This window comes from Folsomia candida, unplaced genomic scaffold (genome assembly GCF_002217175.1).
Source record: "Folsomia candida strain VU population unplaced genomic scaffold, ASM221717v1 Fcan01_Sc036, whole genome shotgun sequence".
Classification (NCBI taxonomy): domain Eukaryota; kingdom Metazoa; phylum Arthropoda; class Collembola; order Entomobryomorpha; family Isotomidae; genus Folsomia; species Folsomia candida.
Genome location: NW_019091228.1, coordinates 1008276 through 1032724, shown reverse-complemented (window position 1 = coordinate 1032724; position 24449 = coordinate 1008276). Strand labels below are relative to the sequence as shown.

General features: G+C 35.3%; 4 protein-coding genes across 4 annotated transcripts; 1 reads left to right on the top strand and 3 right to left on the bottom strand.

Annotated features, from left to right (window-relative positions):
* Positions 1-305: 305 nt before the first annotated feature.
* LOC118439453 lies at positions 306-1779 on the bottom strand. The gene is made up of 3 exons (XM_035860764.1): positions 1627-1779; positions 1120-1176; positions 306-627 (listed from the first exon to the last, which is right to left on the bottom strand). Exons 1-3 carry the CDS (start codon positions 1694-1696, stop codon positions 371-373), a joined length of 384 nt encoding a protein of 127 aa, XP_035716657.1. The 5' UTR covers positions 1697-1779; the 3' UTR covers positions 306-370.
* A 3090-nt stretch (positions 1780-4869) lies between these two features.
* On the bottom strand, positions 4870-9180 carry LOC110860970 (angiopoietin-related protein 7). The gene is made up of 10 exons (XM_022110092.2): positions 9081-9180; positions 8791-8856; positions 8518-8697; positions 7427-7480; positions 7052-7213; positions 6878-6961; positions 6636-6774; positions 6406-6570; positions 5204-5328; positions 4870-5131 (listed from the first exon to the last, which is right to left on the bottom strand). The coding sequence occupies exons 1-10, from the start codon at positions 9147-9149 to the stop codon at positions 4991-4993; spliced, it is 1185 nt and encodes a 394-aa protein (XP_021965784.2). The 5' UTR covers positions 9150-9180; the 3' UTR covers positions 4870-4990.
* A 1391-nt stretch (positions 9181-10571) lies between these two features.
* LOC110860965 (U6 snRNA-associated Sm-like protein LSm7) lies at positions 10572-10976 on the top strand. Its single transcript, XM_022110087.2, has one exon. It carries the CDS (start codon positions 10629-10631, stop codon positions 10974-10976), a length of 348 nt encoding a protein of 115 aa, XP_021965779.1. The 5' UTR covers positions 10572-10628.
* Positions 10977-14052: 3076 nt separating this feature from the next.
* Positions 14053-16724, bottom strand: LOC110860941. The gene is made up of 5 exons (XM_022110055.2): positions 16469-16724; positions 16234-16367; positions 15690-15767; positions 14989-15175; positions 14053-14658 (listed from the first exon to the last, which is right to left on the bottom strand). The coding sequence occupies exons 2-5, from the start codon at positions 16301-16303 to the stop codon at positions 14316-14318; spliced, it is 678 nt and encodes a 225-aa protein (XP_021965747.1). The 5' UTR covers positions 16304-16367; positions 16469-16724; the 3' UTR covers positions 14053-14315.
* Positions 16725-24449: the final 7725 nt, after the last annotated feature.

Genomic DNA, 24449 nt, shown 5'->3' with positions numbered 1-24449 from the left:
TCAAGATGTTCACCCACATTCAGTCATTTTTTTGCAAGTTCATTTATTTCATTAGACTTCATTATTCATATACATAATTCATATCATTTCATTAGACTTCATTATTCATATACATAATTCATATCATTTCATTAGACTTCATTATTCATATAATTCATATCATTTCATTAGACTTCATTATTCATATAATTCATATCATTTCATTAGACTTCATTATTCATATGATTCATATCATTTCATTAGACTTCACTTCACACGGTATGCATAGGGTGAAAAATGAATGGAGTGATAAATCCTTTCAGTCATTTGAAATGACAAGATGGTTCATTTATTATAATTCAAACGACAGGAAATTCATTGTTGTTCAGTTTCATGCAATATCATGATCACCCAAATGAATGAAGGTGAGCAGGTAAATACATACGATTGTTACGAACTTGGTCAAATTTTGCATCATGGCGTTATAGCTGTCCGACAAGGAGCCATGTCTCTTCTTCGCGTCTTCCTGCACGGCTGCGAGCAATTTGTGGACGAGTTTGGCGGAGGAATAGGTGGACAAACGAAACAAAAAATCGAAACTTTCTGCGGCAGAGGTCACCTCCTTGACCGCCTTTGTGGCAGCATTAACTGCGGAGCAAAAATGGGATTAAGGGAACCATCATATATTACGTCGTCGAAAATGTGGGTGGTTTTGGTAAGCTTATTTAACATGAGAAGGATACACTCTTAGAAATGGGGTTACAATTATAACCAAAAAGTAAACATATGTATGTATATGACTCTACCACCGTGGTTATGAATTTGTCACCAACTAGTTATAAATTTATTAGCTCTGATGATAATTGAATACCAAGTCGGTAAAACTTTATAATTAGTCGGTGACAATTGTAACCACTCGATGACAAATTTATAACCACGGCATTAGTGTCACCTATTTACGTTTACATACTTTTAGGTTATAATCGTAACCCCATTTCTAAGAGTGTATGTAAGGGGTGCGTGATGTTAAAATTAGAGTTTTTTGATGACCTAATATACATAGGTACGTATGGGCATTCCCAAAAATTTAACCTTTTTTTAAAAAAATAAATTTCTTTACATAATTACATATTTACATACCCAGGGTCGTGTTTAATTCTGCGATGAAGTCTTCCACCTTCACGTTAGGCATGGCGACTGTGAAAAGTATGAAAATTATGATTCATTAAGTATGAGTTACGTAATTACATACACTGTAAATAATCTGGTAATAAACATTACCGAAAAGCACAAGTATTTGACACTACCAAAGTGGTAGTGATAAGATGTACCGCAAGGCAATGGCTTGGGAACAAAGTTTTACCATCATGGTAACGAATTTTTACTACCTGGTAAAATATTATTCCCAAATTGATTACCAAGAAATCATTACCTGCCTGACTTTACCGGATTATTAAGAGTATTTAATCTTCTCATGCCCTCTTAAAAAATAATGTTACCCTTTTGAGCCATAAAAAATTTTCTCTAGATTCTAAATTGAGTAAAACATTCTAAATCCAGAGTAACGTTAAGTTGATAAAGAGAAAAGTTTAGATAACTACTCAAACGGGTAACATTATTTAATTTTAAAAGATATTCATTCCTGACCTGCCTGACATCCCGGGAGCGGGTGAAATTGGGCGGCTAGGAAAATCCCCAATGTAACGAGGAGCTTCATCTCGTCTGCGAAAATGTACGGAATTTGGTGGATCGTTTACTAGTTGTTTCCCCGCTTGGTTGTGCTAAACTGGTTGAATGACAGTGTATGTATGAAGCTAAAAATATGACCGATTTGCTGCCTAACTGCCTAGCCAAAAGAAGGCAAAAGAAGTATGTATGAAAAGGTCGAAAATTCAAGGTTCAAAGTAAAAATAACCTGGCCACGCAGGGTTGTTTTCAAATATCGAGACTACTGAATGGGGCTGCATTTCCAACCTTTCCATTTACACTGTAAAAAATCCGGTAATAAATTCTTAATACTGGATATTACCGCCTGTGTGGTAAGATTAGGTATTACCAGCAGCGGTGCAGTAGTATGGTAACGCTCTATTACCATATCTTCCACCAAGTGCCGCCTGGTAACTTGAGAGTCTTATTTTGTGCACCACCGCGGCAAGGCAGTATTTAATATCATGCCAAAATAGGGATGTTGCTGCGTAGTAATGGTAGTATATACCAGCACGGTAGTCATATGTATATGTTTACCGCGTGGTAATAAAATTTCTTAGAGTTTATGTATCAAACCAGTCGCAGCATTGGCATATTTTAACCAGCATGAAACAACACCAATATATTTTCACGGGATATTCATTGGCATTTATTATTCTTGAATATTTACAGCCAAATTATTACTTGCTTATGATATTTTGCTTTCCACTCTTAACGTGACAAAATTGTAAGTGTGGAAAATGTTTAAAAATCTTAACCTTAAAAGTAAAATTTCTTTACTGGTATTGATCTTTAAGTGTTTTCAGCTCCTTTGTAAACAGTCAGTTTTCGAATTTGTTTTTGTTTAAGAATTGATACTTAAATACGGAATAATGGAGACCGTGAAGTGATTAAGCGTATATCTTAGGCATGCAATTAACGCGTCTCATAAATATCGATGAAACGTCTCATAAAAACTATATGAAATGTCTACATAAAAATGTCTCCTAATATTATTTTGCTAGTCTCATATAAATTTATAACTAACTCTTAAAAAGTTTGATAAAAAACAGCTTTTATTTCATATTTTTATCTGATTTTCTCTGATTTTATCAGATTAGGTCCGAAAACTGTCCGAAATTCGTTAGTGATTGATTCTGCTGCATCTGCTATTAGAATTCTGGGAGAATAATTACGTATGGCTTGTGGATACAAATACTCCAAACCACTCAAAATTTTTTTCGAGGTCAAACTCGGAATTAATTACGTATGGCTCATCCATGCTCCGTATTTGTTAGCCTCTGCTTGTTGACCTCCTAATGATATTATTTTCTGCCCTTCCATTTTGCGCATTGATGCCAAATAGCTTACAACTTGAGACTTTTTTTACAATTAAATCCTCTGCCGTTGTCCCATAGGGATTCAGAAGGACGTTTTGAATCCCTATGAGTTGTCAGATTCAACCAGAAGTACTTGGGACGTCATTTTAATTAAAACATTTAAAAATGCGAGGAAAACTAGTAATATCTCGGTACAAACCATGAGTATTTTGTGTGTATCGTGTGATTGGCCTGCAATCAGGCATCGTATATGGCACTTTAAAAAAGGAAAAAGATAAGAAATGGTTTAGAAAGAATTATCCAATTATGAGACGAATGTAAATACTAATGAGACATTTTTTTGTATTAAGAGACGTTTTCCATGTAGGCAACTCGAATATTATTTATGAGACAGTTTACCTATATTTAAGAGTCGGTAAAATTTAATGCCTTAACGTAATAGCCAGCTTTGCTTAAGCTGCGAAACATATTTTATGAACTTTCCCTTCGCTTAAATGATCAGTTTTTGAATGAAATAAAGGTTTCATGAAATTTCTCGACTCTGAAATAAAGTTTTGATACGGTCCGCTCGATTTAAGTGCACACATGTATCCGAGATGGGTCAAATTTCAGTTACCAGTTTTCACAATTAATCTGAATATGCACTAACTAGAGTTGTTAAAAAAATATTTCTTCATACAAGATTAATTTAATTTAAAAATTTCAGAAACAAATATCAATTCATTATTCATTCAATCAACATTTATGTCAGGGTATTCCGACCTGGGTTTTACTGGGTTGGTTTTATTGGGTTTTATTGGGTTTTAATGGGTTGTAAATGAATAAAACCCACTGGGTTTTACCATGTTAAGTGGGTTTTATTAGGGTTTTAATGGGTTTTATTGGGTTTTAATTGAGTTTTACCTTAGAACTACATTCTAAAAGTTAAACACATCTCCTATACGTTAGAAGACGCTATCTCAATTCACTAAAGCAGTTTTTTTCATTACTATTCTAATAGATGAAAATCTGGAACACATCAACAATTGATTCCATCCTTTAGCATCACAGATTTGAAGTGTTATAAAACATAAATAATTTCTGAATAAATACAAATTCCGAATTATTTTTGTTAAGTTTATTACTTAAAACTAATAAAACCCATTTAAACCCTGTAAAACCCATTAAAACCCATTAAAACCCAAATAAAACCCAATTAACATGGTAAAACCAATTAAAACCCATGGGTTTTATAATTTTTGATTAAAACCCTGGGTTTTTCCGAACCCTGATTTATGTATAAATATATCAGGTATTTATTACGGTGAGCACATAGCGTGTGACTACATAAATCCCTGACAAATTTAGTGAGGTATAGTAAAGTGATGCAAAGTTCCGTGGGTCTAATTGTAAGTTTGGTCGCATCTTACGACAAATGAATAAGAAAACCGATCGTATTTAAATTTGCCAGCATTTTTGTCATATCTACGTTGTGTGCCCACCGAAATAATTTTGACCTACCTCTAAATCCCATTATCAAATATGACTATAAATATGTAAATAGTTTCTAAATTGATCGTAAAATCTCTATTTACAGCTGTCTTCTAATTACAGACCGTCGTCTCCAAATATATGTAGCTGGGTCTAGAGACCAAGATTTCGAAATTTTAGCCGGGTGTGTGTAACTCAATTTTACATTTTAGCCCCGGTAATAAGAAGTCGAGTATTTACGGTGTATGTAAATATTTGGACAAGTGTTTTAAAACTGAAATGAGTTTGGCTGGTGGATTGTCAAATTGTAGAATTTTTCAAAATAATTGCAATTCCCGCGTTACGTTAAATGACGTCAAAGCTTAGAATTTTTTCAATGTAAATAATTGCAGGGTTAAACTTTATGGAAGTGCAGCTCAAACACTTGCCCGGTTTCGAATTTATTGACGATGGATACTTTTCGAGAAAACATTAATTTTTTAAGTTAAGTTGTTAGAAATCCCGGTCGGGAAGGCTTAGATAAGTTGGGGTGTCTTGCGAATCTTCATTTCGGCAGTTTTCAAGGAATAATCCTCACCCTTCCAAGGGAACCACATCACTCCAATCCAACCTTTTTCCAGGGTGCTCGAATTATGATATATCGAGTTCAGATCGGCCTATGAAGAATACAAGTAAATTCTGCTCAAGAAACTGGCACTGGTTTAATGGATAGTGATGAATTTACGCACAAAAGCGCAAGTCTTATACCACCAGCCACCGCGGTGCTGCTGGGCACAATTAATGTGTCCGTATCCATCGTTGTCATTGTCAGTTGTACTGAACTGGTAGCCATTATGATAATCTACGGCATCGCCTGCAAAATACAGAATGTAAGTAAGACGTAACTAATGTATGTATATGGGAAGGATGTGTTCGGGTTTGTGTACATAATTTTATATGTACATATATGCAGGCGAATAATTATCTGACCAGCCTAGAAAAGATTCCCATTTTTGACACCTTCTCATATTTTGAGCACCTAAATTGGCTACAGAATGTTTTGGACCCCAGAAGGAGGGGTCACACCAATAAATGATGACATATTTCGTTGCCCAATTATTTTAATCCATTACTAATTATTATTAATCTATTATTAATTCATATTTTATGGCATCTATTTAAGATTTTTGCACGCTTTCTTGCTGGAGCACTAAATCTTCAGTACGTTCTTTTGTTATAATGACCAGAAACGTTTAGCCCATAAAAATATACACTCTAAGAAATTCGGTAACTAAGTTATTACCAGGCGGAGTATATATGTGACTCTACTGCATGGTAATTAATTTACTATTGGATGGTATAAAATTAGTTACCAACTGGTAATGTTTTCAAATTTCGCCACCGGGATTATTACCGGTTTGGTAACAAAATGTCAACCACTTAATAATAAATAAATTACGATGCGGTAGAGTCACATAGATACTCCGCCTGGTAATAACTTAGTTACCGGATTTCTTAGAGTGTACGACTGAAAACTCAAGTAACGAAGGGGTGAAATCCGTGTGTGCTAATTAAAAATAATTTATCAAAAAAATTGCTCGAATTTCCAAAAACACTCGATGCGAGCTGTAGAGAAACAAAATATGAATCTGATCTTGTTCTCCAACCGTTTAGTTTTATGTTGGTGGTGATTAACTTCACTGTCATAGCAACCCGACATGGTTACATATGTCCCGTCACGCTGGCCCTTCTGAAATTGGGTCAGCGGGCACCTGCAATTTTAATAACCCAGGAACACCTCATATCAAGCCGTATATGGGACCTGCTGACAAATTTTCGAAAAGGGCAGGCCACAATTCCTCGGCAAACATTACTACTGGTATTGAACCTTCTTCTCTTTGGTATGCAAATCCAGAATTTTTGAATATTCTACGAGCAGAAAATCAATCACCTGCCGTTCCAGTGTACCCAGCAACTTTTAGTCTGTACTTATCTTGGGTACCCGCGACTTGGAAGACGTTATACATCGCGTACTTCTTCTCTCCAGCCCAGTCTTTTAGATCCACCAGCAACTGTGTATATCCCTCCTCTGTGAGGTCGTGGATAGTTTTCAAGCCTGGTTTACGATTAAACACGAATTTGAATAATTTTACACAATTTGCATAATTAAATTGGTGTAACCTAGCCAAAAATCCCCTTCAAGGCTGCCAAACCCATTCTCGTAGTCAATCCAACTTCTTTCGAAATTGGTCCTGTCCATCCCTGGAGGGGTTGGGGTTCCTCTTCGCTGAATTATGATCCACTCCTTGTCGCAGGTTAACTATTTGCAAAGATGTTTGTTGGAAAATATTCACTAACCTCGCAAGTACATAGCATACAAAACAAAAATTCAACACAAGTACAAGATATAATCAATAAATTACTTGTTGATTCCGAAATATTGAATTAGTAAGGCTGCTGTCATTGCCGCAGGACTTCACTGGTTCCTTGTAAAAGTCCGACAAAGTCTGGCAAATGTTTGTATCATAAAGTGTTATATTTCTTGAAATTGAACAACTTCAGCTAGCTGTTGTTAAGGTCGTTGCCCTCTTAAGTACATTGTTGATATGGTACTTCAAACTTTCAACCTCCGTCAAGATGGTAACTACCCCTTCAGATAAGTTGGAACTTGTGTTCCTTATCTCCTCCAAAGTTGTGATCTGGTCCCTTTGAAGGGTTAAAAGTTGCTCCATAAATTTGCAGCTCTCGTTAAATGAAGACTGGAAAATATGAACAGCCATCACTTACTGCGTTGAAGTTTCACTACGCAAAAACTACTAGTACATCAAATTAAAATTCAGATTTGCAAATCAGATGCTCTAAAATTTAAGCGATAGCAATATAATTGTTTCCAGTATTAGACTATGTTTCTAGATCTAAGGTCGATTAACATAAACTGGAATAAATTTTATTAAATACAAAATTACGGCCACCTTTCGAACTTCGCATGCTAGTATGTGCGACCGGTAATCAGCTTCGTCTGGAACCTGAAATATTGAAGAGTTATTTGCAATTAAACTTCTGGGGACCCCAATTAGATACAAACTTGTAACTTCTTCTAGTTGCAAGAGTTACAAATATCCATTTAAGTCACACCCAAATATGTCGTCATAAAAACACCGAATTTCACGCCCGCACATTCCCTTAATCGTACCGAGTTTAACAATAGCAGAATAGTTAACATCGTGATACTAAAGCGACAATGTACATGTCCGACATGTTTCGCACGGACCTTCTTGAAACCAGCACTAAAATATCAAAGAACTAAACACAAACAACAATTGGTGTGACACTTGAGCACTTCTGTCGAATTTGCAAAATGGCGAAGGTTTTAAGTTGGCAAAAAATCTTATTTTCACCATGCAAAACTATTCGGAGTTCACCTCTCCACTATCCATTCTGCGCTTCTTTTCACCAGGTCATCAGTTTTCACCTTTCCTGCAAAACTTAATTTGTTAATTTCCCAACCAACTTCTCATTAGGTTTTTTATCTTTGGCTTTTAAACAATTTTTTAACACTTTCTAATATCTGAAATGAATTTAACTAACTCCTTATCAGTGGAAATTATTTTCAAAACTGCATTAGAACAGTGGATTCAATTTTTAAAATTTCTTTCTTTCACGTATCCTCTATTCTCAACCAATTTAAAATTTAAAAAAATAATTTCCACTTGTCGTCACAGAGTCACAGATGAAAAATCGGGCTAGAACTTGGTTGGGAAATTAATAAAATCAATTTTGAAAGAAAGACGGAAACCGATGACCTTATGAAGAGAAGTGCAGGAAAAAATCGGAAAGCGGAAAGGTTAACTCCATATAAGTAGTTTCGCATGGTGAAAATACGATTTTTTGCCTCCTTAAAACCTTCGCCATTTTGCGAATTCTGCAGAAGTGCTCAAGTGTCACACTAATTGTTGTTTGTGCCTAGTTCTTTGCTATCATAGTGCTGGTTTCAAGAAGATCCGTGCGAAACATGGCTGATACATGCATTTTGAGTATTAATGTGAATTAACAATTTACGCACGTCCATTGATCTCCGGCCTCTATGGTTTTTAGTTTCGTCCTTGTGATTGCTGCCTTCCTCCTTGCCGGACCTGACCAGATTTTTAATCTGAATTTTCAGACTTTCTAAATGCTGGGTAAATCTAGCCTCCATAGCGGCAAGGTCATCCTTCGTAGGCATGTTTGACAACTGTACGGTTAACTGGGTAACGAACGAAATTATGTTATCTTGAGTAAAAAAAATTTGAAATTTAAATTTAAAATTTGAAATCGAAAATTATAAATAAATTCTCACGCGTTCCAAAATATTATTAACGTTGCTTCGAAACAGTTCTTCCCCACTAGGAACCGCTCCTTCCACCTGAAACAATGAAACACGTGTCCAGTCAAAACGGTGAGCACGGAAGGGTTGTGTTAATGCGCATGCGACTTGATAAAATTTTGCGATCGTAATTAATAAATAAAATGAAGCTGGAAAACCGAATATGGTTTTGAATTTTAATATATAATTCGCCTATTTGTGTTTTTTTTACTTAAAAAATTCATGAAATAAATCTTATTTTATTCGTTATTTATTCAACTCACCAGGTTACACGATTTTAGCCAACCTCCTAAAAATATTAGGAGGATAAAATACGACGCAGACTCCATCATTGAGAAATTAGTAATGTCCAACTGGAAAAAATTTATCTCGTATTTATGGCTTACTTAATTGACAAAGGCTGGTTTAAGTCTTACTTGGAAATGTTGTGTAGATCCGGTCTGCTTGGAAATTAATCCTTGCACACTAAATAATCATACCTTACTTTAATAATAATTTTTATTGACAGCATAATATGTTCGTATTCAGATCTGGCGTAAATAAATATCTCTGAACATAGCAGTTTACTCTAATATTTAGATTATGAAATCGCGTATATTATTACATTGTAAATATTCTGGTAATGAACTAATTACCGAAAAGCACAAGTATATAATTCTACCAAAGTGGTAATGATAACTTATACCGTGTGGTAATGGCTTGGTGATAAAGTTTTACCGAGCGATTGGTAGCGAATTTTGGTAGCGAATTTTTACTACCTGGTAAAATATAATTACCAAATTTATTAACGAGAAATCATTACCCGCGTGACTTTACCGGATTATTAAGAGTGTTGGTATGTATGCATGCCTCAGAGAAGTATTTCGAGTGGTGCGTCACTCGAGTTGACCAGTTGTGCATGGAATCGTATCCCGTGTAGAAAGATAAATCTTATTACTTCTCCGCATAAATATGTATGAACAAGGTCACTGCAAAATGTATACTGACAATGGAGGTCTCCCAACGTATGCTCACAGATTTGGACCAAACTAGCGTCACTCGCTCATAAATATAATTAGTATGAAATTAGCAAATGGTAGTATGTGCCAATGCTCAAATTTAGCTTAGATATTTGCGTAAAAAGAGGAGAAAACGCACCCTCAAGGCTAGCAAATTCTTTATTTCCCAAATTTACTGCGCATTTTTCCCACTTTGGATGCAAATATCTCCGCCAAACCTGCGCATTGGCAGACAGTTACATTTGCAAATTTCATACTAATTATATTTGCGATCGATTGACGCTAGTTTGGTCCAAATCTGTGAGCATACGTTGGGAGTGTCTGATTGATTGACGTTTTTATTAAGTTGATAAATGCATAAGTTGATACATAAATCAAAGTTCTTGGTAATATAATAAATATGCTGGAATACAGGCTAAGGTATGTACCTTATGCACTTTTAATGCAAATGACTAATTTCTCTTATGACTTATGTAACTTTACGTCCAATTCATTCCAGAATTTTTTGTTGATAAACATGTGCAGAATATTTTTGCATGTAAGATTAACATATTTATATGAATGCTTATATAGAAATAAATATGAAATAAAAATTTATGAAATAAATCCTCATTATTATTATAAGTAAATTACTTTAATGTACATATTTATACCACTTGGGTAGGGTCATATATGTATGAATACCGATTGGTACTATTGTAATACCGTATTTCTAAGAATCATACCAAGCATCATACCAAAGTTTATATAACGCGTTTGAACGTTCATTTTCGTTCATATTCAATATTTAGAAATTATTAAGGTTGAGGCACCATGTCGTCAGAAAACAAAGGTGGGGCTGGAGGTGGAGGAGGCGATCAAAAGGAGCGGAAGAGAAAGGAGTCGATCGTTGACTTGGCGAAATATTTGGAGAAGAACGTGCGAGTCAAGTTCGCCGGGGGGAGAGAAGCCGCCGGAGTGCTGAAGGGTTTCGACCCCCTACTCAACCTCGTGCTAGACGACACCGTGGAATTCCTTAGGGATCCGGACGACCCCATGAAATTAACCGAGGACAGGAGATCTTTAGGGTTGGTCGTGTGCCGTGGGACTTCTGTCGTCCTAATATGTCCTTCCGAAGGGATGGAACAAATAACAAATCCCTTTGTACAAGAAAACGCTTAAGGGATCTCTTTAATGTGACTACCACTTGTTTATTTATACCCGTATTTTTAATACGTAAAGTATAAATAATTATTAATTTATATAGAATTTCTTGTTTTCTATTTCCCATTTATCCTTAAATGAATAAATGGGTGATCATATCATAGTGATAATGATTGATGATGACCTATTAAGATATAGGTAGTAAGAAACTGAAGTGATGATGGTATGAGTTACATGATTTTTGTTAATCTACATTTACTTATAAACAGTGGAGAAGCTTGTAATAATAAATTCAGAGTTTATATGATACATTAACTTATTTCTAAGAGAGTATTAGTAAAGCAAGTAAAGTGTATATTAGATACATACTTACTCAATGGAAATACATATTTATTTAACTTTTGCGAAATTATTTTTCATTGGGCGAGATGTCCATCCCAAAAATTTGCCAGTGTACATAATGTCTTACTAAAATGTGCATTTTTTTAAATAAAGACGTCACCTGTGTTTGGCACATGAGTTTTTTTTTCGCTGGTAACAAATCCTCTTTTTAATCAGACTCAAGAATAGAACTAAGGATAAATACAGGGTGGTTTATGTAAATGTCAGGTTACTATGAAAAATTTGCCAATGGGGAAAATTTGCAAATCTCCATTAGTTACCGAAATGTTGCCTGTGAAATTCAATATTTTAAGAATTTTGTCATCAGGATTTTGTCATTTTTTTATAAAAATTAATAAAAATCTCAATTTCAAATCCGTAACCACTGGAAATTTACGAATTTTTTTAATTGAAAAAGTTTCCATTTTAACCTGACATTTATACATATGTACCACCCTGTATATTTAGTACCCCGAGGAGGTTATTTATCTGAACGTTATTTATAGTGTTATCTAAAATGTGATAAGAAATTTAAAAAAATGATAATCTAAAAAGATTGATATGCTGAAGAGAAATAAAAAGTACTTACATATGTAAAAACAATAATGTGCCAAATGACACAACCTAAAAATCTGAACAGGATGTGAAGAACATTAAGACTATTTTATTTTTTATTAAAACAAAGCGTAGGTCTTTTAATAAAGAATTAATTAATGCCTTGATAGATATTTAATTGCTACATAGTTTGATTTCAGTTGTTGCGCAAGGATGACGTATGAAATTTATAATTGAAAATGAAATTTTTTGGTAAATCTGGAAAAAGCTTGTAAATTAAATGGATTAGGATTTTGCGACTCCTCGATTATTACCCAGGCAGGTTAGGTTGGCAATTCTGGAAATATAAATTTAATTAACAATGTGGCGTAATGAATATTTTGCATTTATATACATATGTATATCCTGAATGACGACAACTGGGAAATTTTTAGCATGTCAATTCTCAACATAGTTTTCCAAGTTTGCTAAAATTTGTCAAAATTTTGTGCTGGAATTTTTTTGTTAAAAGCGATTCGCTCGACATGTTTAATCAGCATGCTTGTTTCGTTAAGTTACCTACTACTGCCATAAGTTTTGACCACTAAACAAATTAATGTAGCGGACTCAGTTTAGTGAATTTTAAAAAACGAACGATATCATGAGAAAGCCTATTAAATTCCCTACAAAATATACCGGGCACTTTCCAAAATTTCCTCCTTTCGAAGCTACAATAGCCCAAAGTCTAGATATCCACATCTCACTCGCGGTACGCACTCATTCCAAGGAATATTAGTCTCATTTCTAAGCGACAGATTTTTTCTCGGATTCCAAACTTGTGTGGTGTTTAGCACATGTATCTAGCTTCAGTTTGGACCACATATCGTATTCCAGAAGGTTGAGGTTCGGCGACAGTGCATTTTATTCTTGATCCGAAATGGAGTAAGAAATTTTGGAATTTTACCCCATTTTTACTATTTTGGCCTTATCAGCAGGTCCTGAGCCCTGCTCGAATACTTAGCAGCTATTTTTTAATAGAGTGTGGTCCAGTGGTTCTTCCATTCGCTCGATAACTTCAAAAAATACTTTTTGACAAGAAATTTCACCCCCAGAGGAAGACAATTCACTTTTTTGACCAAATCCAATCTACGCCGAATAAAAAAATCACAGAATCTGGATAGTGGGTCCGACTAATATTTTAAAAAAATTTATGAATAATATGGACTGGTGGGGTGTGGACAAAGTGCTTTTGCTAATTTTATATGACCTCTATTGTGAAAGTTTACTTATCTTTGAAAAATATTTATTTCCATTTTTCAAGCGCGTACCGCATGATCAGTGCGCGGCTTTCAAGGGTCCTATTTTTACTTGGCGTGAAGTTAGCAAGTGTTTCTTTTCACATCTTAAAAACATAAGTCCAAGGTCGAGTTTAGGGGCCTGGGACGTAGTTTTACTTGGACCGTTCATTTGTAGGGACATTTTTCTTAGGATCCGGCGTGAATTCAGCCGAGTTCAGGTTTTGTGCGCCTTCGTGATTTTGTGTGACCTTTTTGACCGTTCCCTTCAACTCGGTTTTCGGTTATCAACACTGCCAATGTTAGTGGATCATTTTATGGTATGGTCGACCATCTTGCAATTAGTTCCGATTTTTAATGATCTATTGAAAAATGCCGAATTTTTATGTTTGCAAAAATGTTTCTGAAAAATTGCAACACGTCGATTTGTCCGATCTGTCATTTTAGCACCTTGTATCACAAAAAATTTCGGAAGATGGTTTCTGATAGACAATTGCATGGGGAATTCAATAAAAAATAGTACAACTGGCTAAAGTAACTGCTACTGATGTTTTTTGCGCGTGGAATGCTTGAGACAGAATATATGGCAGTAGTAGGTATTTCGCATATGATATTTTCCATTGAGCAGAGTCACGCCGACAACTGCTAAATTTTTAGCATGCCAATATAATTTGCCAATTCTTGCAACCATTTCGCACAACTTTGGTCTGAGATTTTTGTGTAATAGGCAGGGATTGTCAAATTGCATTTTTTTTCTAAATACACCTCAGAGCCCAAAATACATTTGTGTTTTCAAAATACTTCGGTAATTTGTTGTCAAAATACATTTGTATTTTCAAAATACTTTTATTATTATTTGCAAAATACAAAATACAGTATTTAAATACTTTTTGAAATACAAATGCTGCACGTTTTATACATTTAGTAGATCCAAATAATTTATCATGCTTCTTTACATTAGTTAATCTGATTTACTAATTTTAAAAAACAAGGTAAGCAAAATTATATAAATTGCCTAGAACAAAGGAGGAGCCCTATCTTAAATACATGAGACGAATGAATGAATGAATAATGAATGAATAATTCACATTTATTTTCGAAAGGAATGAATTTTGGAAGCAGGAAAAAAATTTGAATAGGTTTGTTTCTAAGAGTGTACATCCTCCAAACTTTCAAACTGATTGTCCACCTCACTCGCTTTAATCGCTACTAATCTCCCGTCTGTTTCAGATCTTGCAAATTTATCCCGAATCTGTCCTACCACTTGATACGCCGCGAATGACATGCTATCCTCCGCTTGTTGCACCTTGACTTCCGCGCGTGCGCGACAATTCACCGGTGCTCGACAATTTTCCAAATCCTTCGCGATTTGATCAATCACGCCCAAACTTTCCTTCACATTGGAGACAAAATCTTCCGAAATTTTGTGAATCTCGAGGAATGTCGTGTTCTTGACGAGTTGAATTTCGTTCAGCAAATTGTCTACGAACCTGTTCAAAATAAATATTTCTCATTCATTCAAAAGTCAGTCATCACGATTTCTGAGTAAAGATATTAATTCACATTTAGTCATTTTCTTTGAAATTCATTTCGTTTCGTTTCACTTCACTTCATTCTTTCTTCGCCCCATAAATTCATACGGTAAGCATCGTGAGAAAAATGAATGGAGTGAAAAATATTTTCATTCATGTCATTCATTTGAAAATTATTCATTTACTATCATTCAAATGACAGGAAATTTATTTTTATTCGCTGCTGTTATAATCACACAAATGAATGAAGGTGAACAGGTATGTATGTATGGTTGTCGACGAACTTACATTGTCATGTTTTGCATCGTGGCGTTATAGCTGTCCTCACCGCCAAATTTATTCTTCCCTTCCTCTTTAATAGTGTCGAGCAAGGCATGCGTGCCCGTCTGGAGGTTGGAGAAGAAGAGGTTGGACACAAATTCGGCATTACGTACGCCACTGGTTACTTCCATGATGGAATTCTGAACCGCTATTTCTGCGGAACAAAAAACGAAATTGTAAACTAACAATGCGCATGGCAGGCATTTTTCTCGCAGATCTTCTTAAAAACCATGGCTAATCGTAAGAAATCAAAGAATTTAGGGGCCGTCCATAAGTTATGTAACGCGATAGGGTGCGGGGGTCTATGTAGGGATATCGTGTCTATGTTCCGTAAATTAATTTAATGTGGCCAGTTTTCCAGAATTCGCGGATTTACATATGTAAAAAGATTTTAACTTGATGAAATAGGCACATTTCAACAATGGAGATATTAATTTTGTAAACTTTCACATTTTTCCATTTTTTCCAAATTAAAACTTTGTTAAATCCGTCAATTTGGCAAAAGTTCGAAAGTATATACCACACTAAATTGCTATTGTTTGTGTGGAATTAGGTGACCTCTTAGTCTTGGTTTTAAGAATATCTGAGAGAAACATGTCTAACATGGGCTTTCTTAATTTGTCCCCAAGATCCAGCTCGGTCTAGGAAAAATTAATTCTTTTACTTACCCAGAGTCTTGTTCAATCCTGCAATAAAGTCGGCAGTTGTCTCCTCAACCTCCGCGGCCTCTGAGAAATCTGTGACACCTGTGAAATTCACAGTGTGAATTATGTAAACCTTGATCGAGTCGTGTACTCTTAAAAGTAATGTAAACATTTTGAAACGTGTAAAGACATTGTACTCTGAATTTTTATTAAGTAAACTATACCACACAAATCCAGGGAAACGTTAACTAGACAAAGAGTAAGGGAACATCCATATATTTCGTCATCAACGTGGTTAAAAGTCGCAAATTTTACGTATCATGAGTGGGACAGGGAACGGGTGGTCTAAACATGTGCGTTTTTTGATAACATTATACATAAGATATTTTGATAACATAATAAACAAATAAATATTTACATAATAAATAATTATATATATGGACCTTCCCCCAATTTTACTCTGAATTTAGTATACATAGTTTACTTCAAATAGAATTCATAGCGCATTTGCTTTTCAAATTGGTCACATTATTTTTAAGAGTGAAATATATTTGTGTGCACTCCTGACCTGCTTGGCATCTCGGGACGAGGTGAAATTGGGCGACGAGGAGTAAGGCCAATGTTACGAGGAGCTTCATCTCATGGAGAAAATGTTTCCTTGGTTTCACGGAATTTGGTGGGATTCGTATTTTTGTCAAAAACCTCAAAAATTTTAAATTGGTTAAAAATATTAATTGGTTGCTATCAGGTGTAATTATGAATTTTATTAAAAAATCAATAGTACGGAAGAACTTAATACTTACGCACAATGAACCAAGCAAGTCACGCAGTGCTTTTGGCAGCGGTACCACTTCGACTGACGGTAAAGGTTAATAATGTTATCGCCTTTTATAAATAATTTGGCAGTCTCCACAATATTAAAAATAATTTAGCCCTTTTTAGAAATGAATGTACTCTGAATTCTGTATTAAGTACCCTTCCAGAGTGACGTTAAGTTAGTGAAGAGTAAAGTTTACTCTGGGTTTATTATAGTTTAAGAGGCCATGAATATATTACGTCGTCAAAAATTCTCGATTTGAGTACCCACCCACCATTAAGGGATAGTTAATTTTAACACAGGAAGATAGGAAAACCTAAACTACCCATTTCATAAAAAGATAACGTAATACATAGACGTTCCCTTACTTAAGATGGAACTCGGAATGGATTCACTTTTCGAAAGGGGACGGCGTGGGTCGTAAAATGTTGTATTGTTGCCTTTTGAAGTTGCTACTTATGTATTATCATTGTTGCTACTCTGTTTAATTGACAGTTGACCCTGTACTTTCCAAGATATATTTAGATCAGGGTTTTCCAAACAAAAATAAGGAGATATGTAAGTATCTATGTATATACATACATACGTGTAAGTACAGTTCTTTTAAAATATTGCGACGACTGAATGGAGCCTCATTTCCAACTTTTCAATTCACAGGATCACTTACGTTGAAGTAAGTTCTACCCAAAACAATCTGTCACTTGTCTGTTCTTTCAGCATGATTCCTCCTGCATGAAAGGCTTTCACTGTGCACATAAGTACGTATAGAATATATATTTTTCAAAATTTTTTGCGAACGTTTGTATGTAACTGAATTAGTTCTGAAATAAATTCCTGAAACTGAAATAAATTCCTGCATTGTGTGTGAACAAATATACATACATACATATATATTTCAACGTTTGTCATACATATGCATATGTATATAAAAGTATAAATATTAGTACCCGATTAATAATTTCAACATGGACTAATTAATTCCATTACTTATTTATAAATTCTACTACACTCTAAGAAATGGGATTACGATTATCACCAAAAAGTAAACGTATGTGACTCTACCGCAGTGGTAATAAATTTGTCATCGACTGGTTGGTTACAATTGTCACCGACTAACTATAAGGTTTCACCGACTTGGTATTAAATTGATACCATAGCTAATAAATTTATTACCCGATGGTGACAAATTAATAACTACGGTGGTAGAGTCATAAACGTTTACATTATTGTAATAATCGTAACCCTATTTCTAACCTGACATTTAAACCACCCTGTACATATGTAAACGTAAAAATATTAGTACTCAATTATGCAGTAATTTTAACATGGACTAATTAATTCCATTCCTTATAAATTGTACTATTTGTGGTATTTAAAATCGAAATAACACCTGTCGTTGGAAATTATGATGTTCAAATTGACGTCAAAATTAACCTAATTGAATATATTTTTCGAATTAAGTAAACATTCTAGAATAAAATGTTTTGTTACTGGTGATGTAATATTCATTTTTAATCTGTGAGTTTACACAGCTGGTGCTTTAAATTTGAATTAAACCAAGCCAGCTATCCAACTACTAAGGACATATCATATTTAATAGAACTATATTTCCATGCACAAATGACTATATAGAACATCTGGTTAAATAATATTACAACTGGTACAGCAAACCACTCTTAAAAATAATGTTAACATTTCCAAAAGTCTATAAACGCACTTTTAATTCCAAATTTAGTAAACTAAACTAAATCCAGAGTTATGTTGACCTGATAAAGAGCAAAGTTTACTTTGGATTAAGTTTACTTTATTTACAATTCAGAGTATATTCAGAGACACGCGTCACACCTAAAGTTTGTTTAAGTACTCGAAATTTTCATTACGTAAATATTCTTTACAAAATCTGTGAATCAAGTGCTTTCTAACAATTGGATTTATGCAAACCATATTTTTGATGGAGTTGAGTCGTCATATATAAAGCGTGGCATTCGTAGATACGGAATCAAATTCAATCTATCAATCACTAAACCAAATTTCAAAAAGTTTCTGAGAAAATTAGCCCCCAAATAATTTTTGCAATGCCGAATTTCTTAGCAAAAATTTGCATCGTTTTGACCACGATGGTGATCCTTTCGTCCTGTCAGACGCCGCCAGTAATGAACTGTGGATCAGCCGGGGCGCCCTGGTCCGCCACGTGGGCGCCATATTGGCAATGTTTCAATCAATATATGGCCGCTTCGGCTGCATTTTGTCGCCAATATGGGACAACTAAGTGAGTGAAATTTTATTTAATTTAAGCTACACGCTAAAAAATTAAGTTGGTGGTAACCGCTGTTTCTTTAGGTCAATCGAGACACAAAAAATCTGAGAAGTTATCTGGAATTTATATGTATATAAAATCCCAGAAACATTAGTTTAAATGTAAAAAAATGAAGGATTTTTGTCTCTATTTTTTGTCTCCCGAACTTCCGGTTTTGCTTAACAGTACTCCTTAGCTATTTACATATGTTGTTAAATATGATAACAAATTTGTTACTACTGGGTAACAAACTATGATCATGGTTACTAAACTCACATATTTATGTATCACTTCCGGCTCATAATTAATGTTACCAACCATATCAAAACCTGCTTAAATAACAATAACACGATTATTTTATAATTCTAATTATTTATGCTACAGGGCTGACGGGAGTTGTGTCTACGGTGGGGCCAACGGTGTCAACAGCAACGGTGGAAGTATCATAATTAACGGACAGTCTTACCAAGGATGAGAACTGCGGATGGGACCATTTTTGCTTGAATGGACACTCTTAAAAATTATATTAACCTTTCTGAAAAGTAAAATTGCACTCTGAATTCTAAATTTAGTTAGTTACTACACCCAAAGTAAACTTTGTCATATTACCATTATTCTTGATTTCGTATACGTTATTTAATTTAGAATTTAAAATCCGATTTATTTTCAAAAGCACAACATTATTTCTAAGAGTGTAGCTGCCTTAAACCTTGCTCACTATTTATGTATGTGCATATTTTTGCAGAGATATGCACATGTACATGCATAATTTGGTAAAACCCAGTAAATAAAATCTATTGCATATCAGTGTTTCTTTCTACACGCATAATATTATTTTTATCCATGTATATTCAATATACATAGTGGGGTCATAAGTTCTCGTGAATGCATTTCCGGTAATAAATCCCAAAGTATTAGAGCTATCTGTTCGAAATTTTTATGGATTAACAAGGTATTAATATTGTTTAGAAATCATAACTTCTTTGTCAAGATTTCGTCCACGGGCAATTAGACCAGACATAACTCGTGACGGCCACAGGTCGATCGTGGTACGCGACAATTTTCGTGCCAAAAGTATTTCAGACTTTTCACCGTTGGCAAAAAATTTAATAGAAAAAAGGCCAGATATTTGTTGTACAGAAGTCTGACATCCGTTTAAGTATGCGGAAGTCAATACGAAGTCATCACCGTGGTGTGAATGGGAGCAAGTTGGCTGGAGAAATGAAATCTCTGTTTTTTACCGCAAAGGGTACAAGTTGAAGCCAAGAATTATTTTCAGAGTGTCCTAGAGACAAACGTTAATAACCTGAACCCTGGACCCTCCGAAAATCGCCATTGGACCTTTCAACAAGACTCTGCTCATGCGCAAGGTGCAAAATTGTCCAAAACTGGCTTCAGACGAATTTTCATGACTTTTTTTCATCCGTAGAACGGTGCTCAGTATCTGCAGACCTTAATCCCCTAAATTATGACTGGTGGTCAAAATTATAGGTACAAGTATGCTCTAAATTTCACCCAAGTGTGGAAGGGCTGAGGTCGCACTTACTGAAGATCTGGCGCTTTTCCCTCGAAATCCGTGCGTGCCGCGATCGAGCAGTTTTCGCCACGACTTATGTCTTGTGTACAAGCCCGTGGAGGAAATTGTGAAAACGAAGTTATGATTTCTAAACAAGATTAATACCTTGTTCATCCACAAAAATTTCTATCAGATAGCTCTAATACTTTGGGCTTTATCACCGGAAATGCATTCATGGGAACTTATGGTCGGACTATGTACATGGATAAAATATACTATTATGCAATATACTATATTGCATAATAGTGTATAATGTATTGTCCATAATGAACGGGAGGATGTGAAATTCGCCCTTTCCTCACATGTTTAAAGTGATGGCGTAATAGATGGACGAGCCCTAACATGAAGAAAAAATGTATGTAAGAAATGCATAAAAATGAATGAAGTGCAATTTACGCGGCAATTTTGCATTTTCAAGAAATTTCATATTTTCATTAGTAAAAAGTAAAATTATGTACACCTGATCACCTTTCACAACACACGAGTATGAAATGCGTATGAACAATGTGTGAATGGTGAAAGGTTCACTTGAAGGCGAGGTAAAAAAGGTTGCAGTATGCAACCAAGTGCTTGGCTCCCTTAAGTCACGAGTCAGTTTAAACTGCTCAGCGGTTTCGCTATGCCGTGATTTTTATAATATCAAAATACAAAAGTACAACAAACAATTTTTTGCTGGGTTGTCGGATAAGGAAATAGTAAACTTTTTAAATTGTACCCACAAAAACTTCCCTTGAATACAAAAATTCGCGACAAAATTAAACCGGTCGAATAGTGCATTGGAATATCTATGCAATGTCGAACCCACCCACATAGTCTTCACCAGTGTCAGAATTGAAGCCGTCAGCCATCCCTCGCACTACGACTGGCGTGGCTAGAATATCCAGCTTTACACCTAACTGAACTACAACAGGAGAACTGTGATGGAGACAAGGAAAACTCAATTAACTACCAAACTGGAAGCGTATCGGTAAAACGAAGACCGTTTGCTCGAAGTGATTCGGGTGAGGTTTTTGATAAACTAAAAATCCTGCAACGATAACTATATTTTTTTGTTTTATTTTGTTATTTTATTTATTTAGACCGGCGGAGCCGAGTTGGGGATGGTGTGGGACTCTAATTTAATGCTTGTACTTATGACTGTTGAGAGAGAATTGTGAGTCGAAAGTTGTTTGGGTGTTTTACAAAAAAAAATAAAATTTTATCGAGGTGTACTAATGACCTAAACATTTTCAGGCCGCCGCCGCCACCCTTACCCGTAATGATAGATGTGTTCTTTCACATTCCTCTTCCGCCCTATCCAACCCTACAACATTCTTAGCCTATTTAAACTTACTAAATACCACATTTCTTTGCTCTGTCGCAATACATGTACTTTCACTAGGTTCCATCGACAGAGGAGGGAGATCACCTGGCCGAAGCTGGAACTCTGCTCCGTTTGAAACACTTGTTTCAGCTTCATGACATAGTTCGACTTTGCATTTCAATGATTAGGCGTGGAAGATGACGACGGCAATTCATATTTTGTCGCGTCACAACCACAGTCTCTGCCTGGAGATAACAAGGAGTAGCTTGTGATCAATTGATTGATATTCTTAAAGCGAATTGAGGTAGTGTAAGGATAGAGGATAAATGCACATAGACGATACAAAAGGATACATGAATGGTAGTGGAAGGATTTTAAAGAGTTTCATGAACTGTTGAGATTATTGTTAGACCATTCAGAATTGTATATATGAATGATTTTGAATTTGACGAGCAATTATCTTATCAGATATCTAAGATTCGACTCCCCACCTGGCATCGGATGGCAACCGCTGCAAAAGTATTTTGCGTTTTCTTTGAATTTTTGATTTTTTAATTTCGTTTTCGTTTTGGCGAGCATGTGGAGCGCTTCTTAAAAACCTAATCTTTCTAAAATTGTCAAAAATTTACCAGTATTTGTAAATAAAATTAAAAATAAATAAAATTTAAATAAAATTAAGTAAATAAAATTTGTCATTGACAAAATCAACTATTTATTGAAGGTACAATTTTGATTACATGACGCGTCGATATCATCCAATTACATCGTCACTTTTAAATTTATTCCCGATGATTCATTTTTCGTGCAACTAGATTATTAACTCGTGCAAAGTAAAGGTGAGTTGCAAAAATTCCACCCGACATCAGATACGTCATTTTTGAAATATTTCGTGATGAAAGCTTAATAAATAAATTTTAAACAACAAACTTGAGTAAAGTTACTTACTAAAGTATTATAAAAGGAAGCGTTAAAAACCATTCGTTAGTACGATAAATTGTGGCTGCTGTCTGACCTGCTGTCTGTCTGTGTCTGCTGTCTGTGGCTGCTGGGTGGTCCCAGACCACACAAAGTATATATATTTCTAATCCTCCTGCCAAGACCTTTGCAACGATACCCCACTTATGGGGTTATGTGAGACTTGGCCTATTGACCTTTCCCGATAGTGCACACAATTTGGTGACCTTGGAAAAATTTGAAAATTTATGACGAATATGAAGATACAAGCCATTCAGATCAATTTGAACCAGATATGAAGAAAATTTATCCAGAATTGAAGAAATGGGAGCTGTTCCAGAATAGTGATGAATTAGTCAACCTTGTCAGTTGACCTCATGTCATTTTCAGGTCATGGAGTATGAATAGCGCCTAGCGCTTCCGAACGTCCCTAAAGCATGCCCGGGGGATTGTTCATGCGAAGTTTGCCCGCTGTGGGCCTTTTGGTTGATTCACAACGAAAGGAGAAAGTTGACACGTTTTGTCAAAAAAGGTAGTGCTTTCGCCCATGCAATTACACGTAAGGGGTCATGGAAATTTCAAAAACCGACCAAATCGAATAGTTAATTCCCGGTGAACAGGTTTTTGAGCTCAAACACCGGAAAATAAAATATGACGTTTTTTACCGCCGATAGCTCATGGAAATCGTCTATTTGGGTACGAATGTTTTTTTTATTTTTGTCAACCTATAGACGAGGACGACGAGAATCTAACTGGCAGAGTAAAGAGCGATGAGAAAACTACAAAAATGGAAGGCCAAGTAATGGATAAGGGTACTAATATATTAACTAATCATATCTAAATTTCACCGGGCTTCTTCGTCATGTATGTGTGTAGGTATATAAGTAAAGTTTGTCTTTATGCACATCCAGTTGATGATACAGATGAACGTGATTTCACATTAAGCGATGATAAATCAGGTGAAAGGAATATCCTTCATAGAAACGCATCCAACGAAGGTGTGTAGTGATTTATAATGCTTGAGAATGTTCAGCTTGCTACACGTCTCCATAAATATAGGTTTTTGTCAACCCTATATTGGCGGCACTCTACCCAACACGTTGCCAAATGTTGGATATAAATCGATAGCCGCTTCAACGTCTGTGACGGGTCATTACTCCAGTCCACGGGTAAAGCTGGAATACACACGTGAGTTTCATCATAATTCCGCCGTTCCTATTGACCTGGAGAGACTTTTTAGCGGACATGACGACTCAGGATTTCGGATGAGAGTCCAATGGAGGTGTCGAATGGCGTTGGACAAAATGGCTATGAGAACGGTAAAATAATGTTACATAATGTCAATGAGTGTCCAAGTATGCCAACAACAATACTGTTATGCAGAGATGAATCGACAAATAGAGTCACAAGTATTCATTGTTGTCGTGCCAACTGTAGAAAGCAATCTCAGCAATGAGAAAATTCATCCACAACAGGCGTTTTATGTAAGTGAAACCCTTATTTTAAATTAGCCAGGAATGAATACGTTTAATATATATATATATGAATATATATATATATATATACCTTTAGAAAAAAGACCTGGCTGGTCAAAAAATTTAAAAAATGCAGAAAGCTTGAAAAAGATATATATCTGCACACTTATCCATTATTTGAACTTGGTAAGAAATTGTTGCATCCCCAAATAGTGTATTATAACAACTTAAAATGCAAAATACAAAAACCGTCGTAGGGGTGCGACGATCCTCTTATTCTACGTGAGCAGGCGGCAGGGCGACAACGTGACCTTGCCTAGGCAGACACACAAATGTGTCTCTTATAAAATCTTCTCTCGAGAT

Coding starts and splice junctions, on each gene's coding strand:
- LOC110860965 (XM_022110087.2), top strand. CDS start 10,629: ATGTCGTCAGAAAACAAAGGTGGGGCTGGAGGTGGAGGAGGCGATCAA.
- LOC110860970 (XM_022110092.2), bottom strand. CDS start 9,149: ATGATGGAGTCTGCGTCGTATTTTATCCTCCTAATATTTTTAGGAGGT. Junction 6,571..6,635: donor TGAAGGGGATTTTTGGCTAG/GTTACACCAATT, acceptor ATCGTAAACCAG/GCTTGAAAACTATCCACGAC. Junction 5,329..6,405: donor TGGGTACACTGGAACGGCAG/GTGATTGATTTT, acceptor TGTATTTTGCAG/GCGATGCCGTAGATTATCAT.
- LOC118439453 (XM_035860764.1), bottom strand. CDS start 1,696: ATGAAGCTCCTCGTTACATTGGGGATTTTCCTAGCCGCCCAATTTCAC. Junction 1,177..1,626: donor GCTCCCGGGATGTCAGGCAG/GTCAGGAATGAA, acceptor TACTTTTCACAG/TCGCCATGCCTAACGTGAAG. Junction 628..1,119: donor AGAATTAAACACGACCCTGG/GTATGTAAATAT, acceptor TTTGCTCCGCAG/TTAATGCTGCCACAAAGGCG.
- LOC110860941 (XM_022110055.2), bottom strand. CDS start 16,303: ATGAAGCTCCTCGTAACATTGGCCTTACTCCTCGTCGCCCAATTTCAC. Junction 15,176..15,689: donor AGGATTGAACAAGACTCTGG/GTAAGTAAAAGA, acceptor TTTGTTCCGCAG/AAATAGCGGTTCAGAATTCC. Junction 14,659..14,988: donor ACGATGCAAAACATGACAAT/GTAAGTTCGTCG, acceptor TATTTTGAACAG/GTTCGTAGACAATTTGCTGA.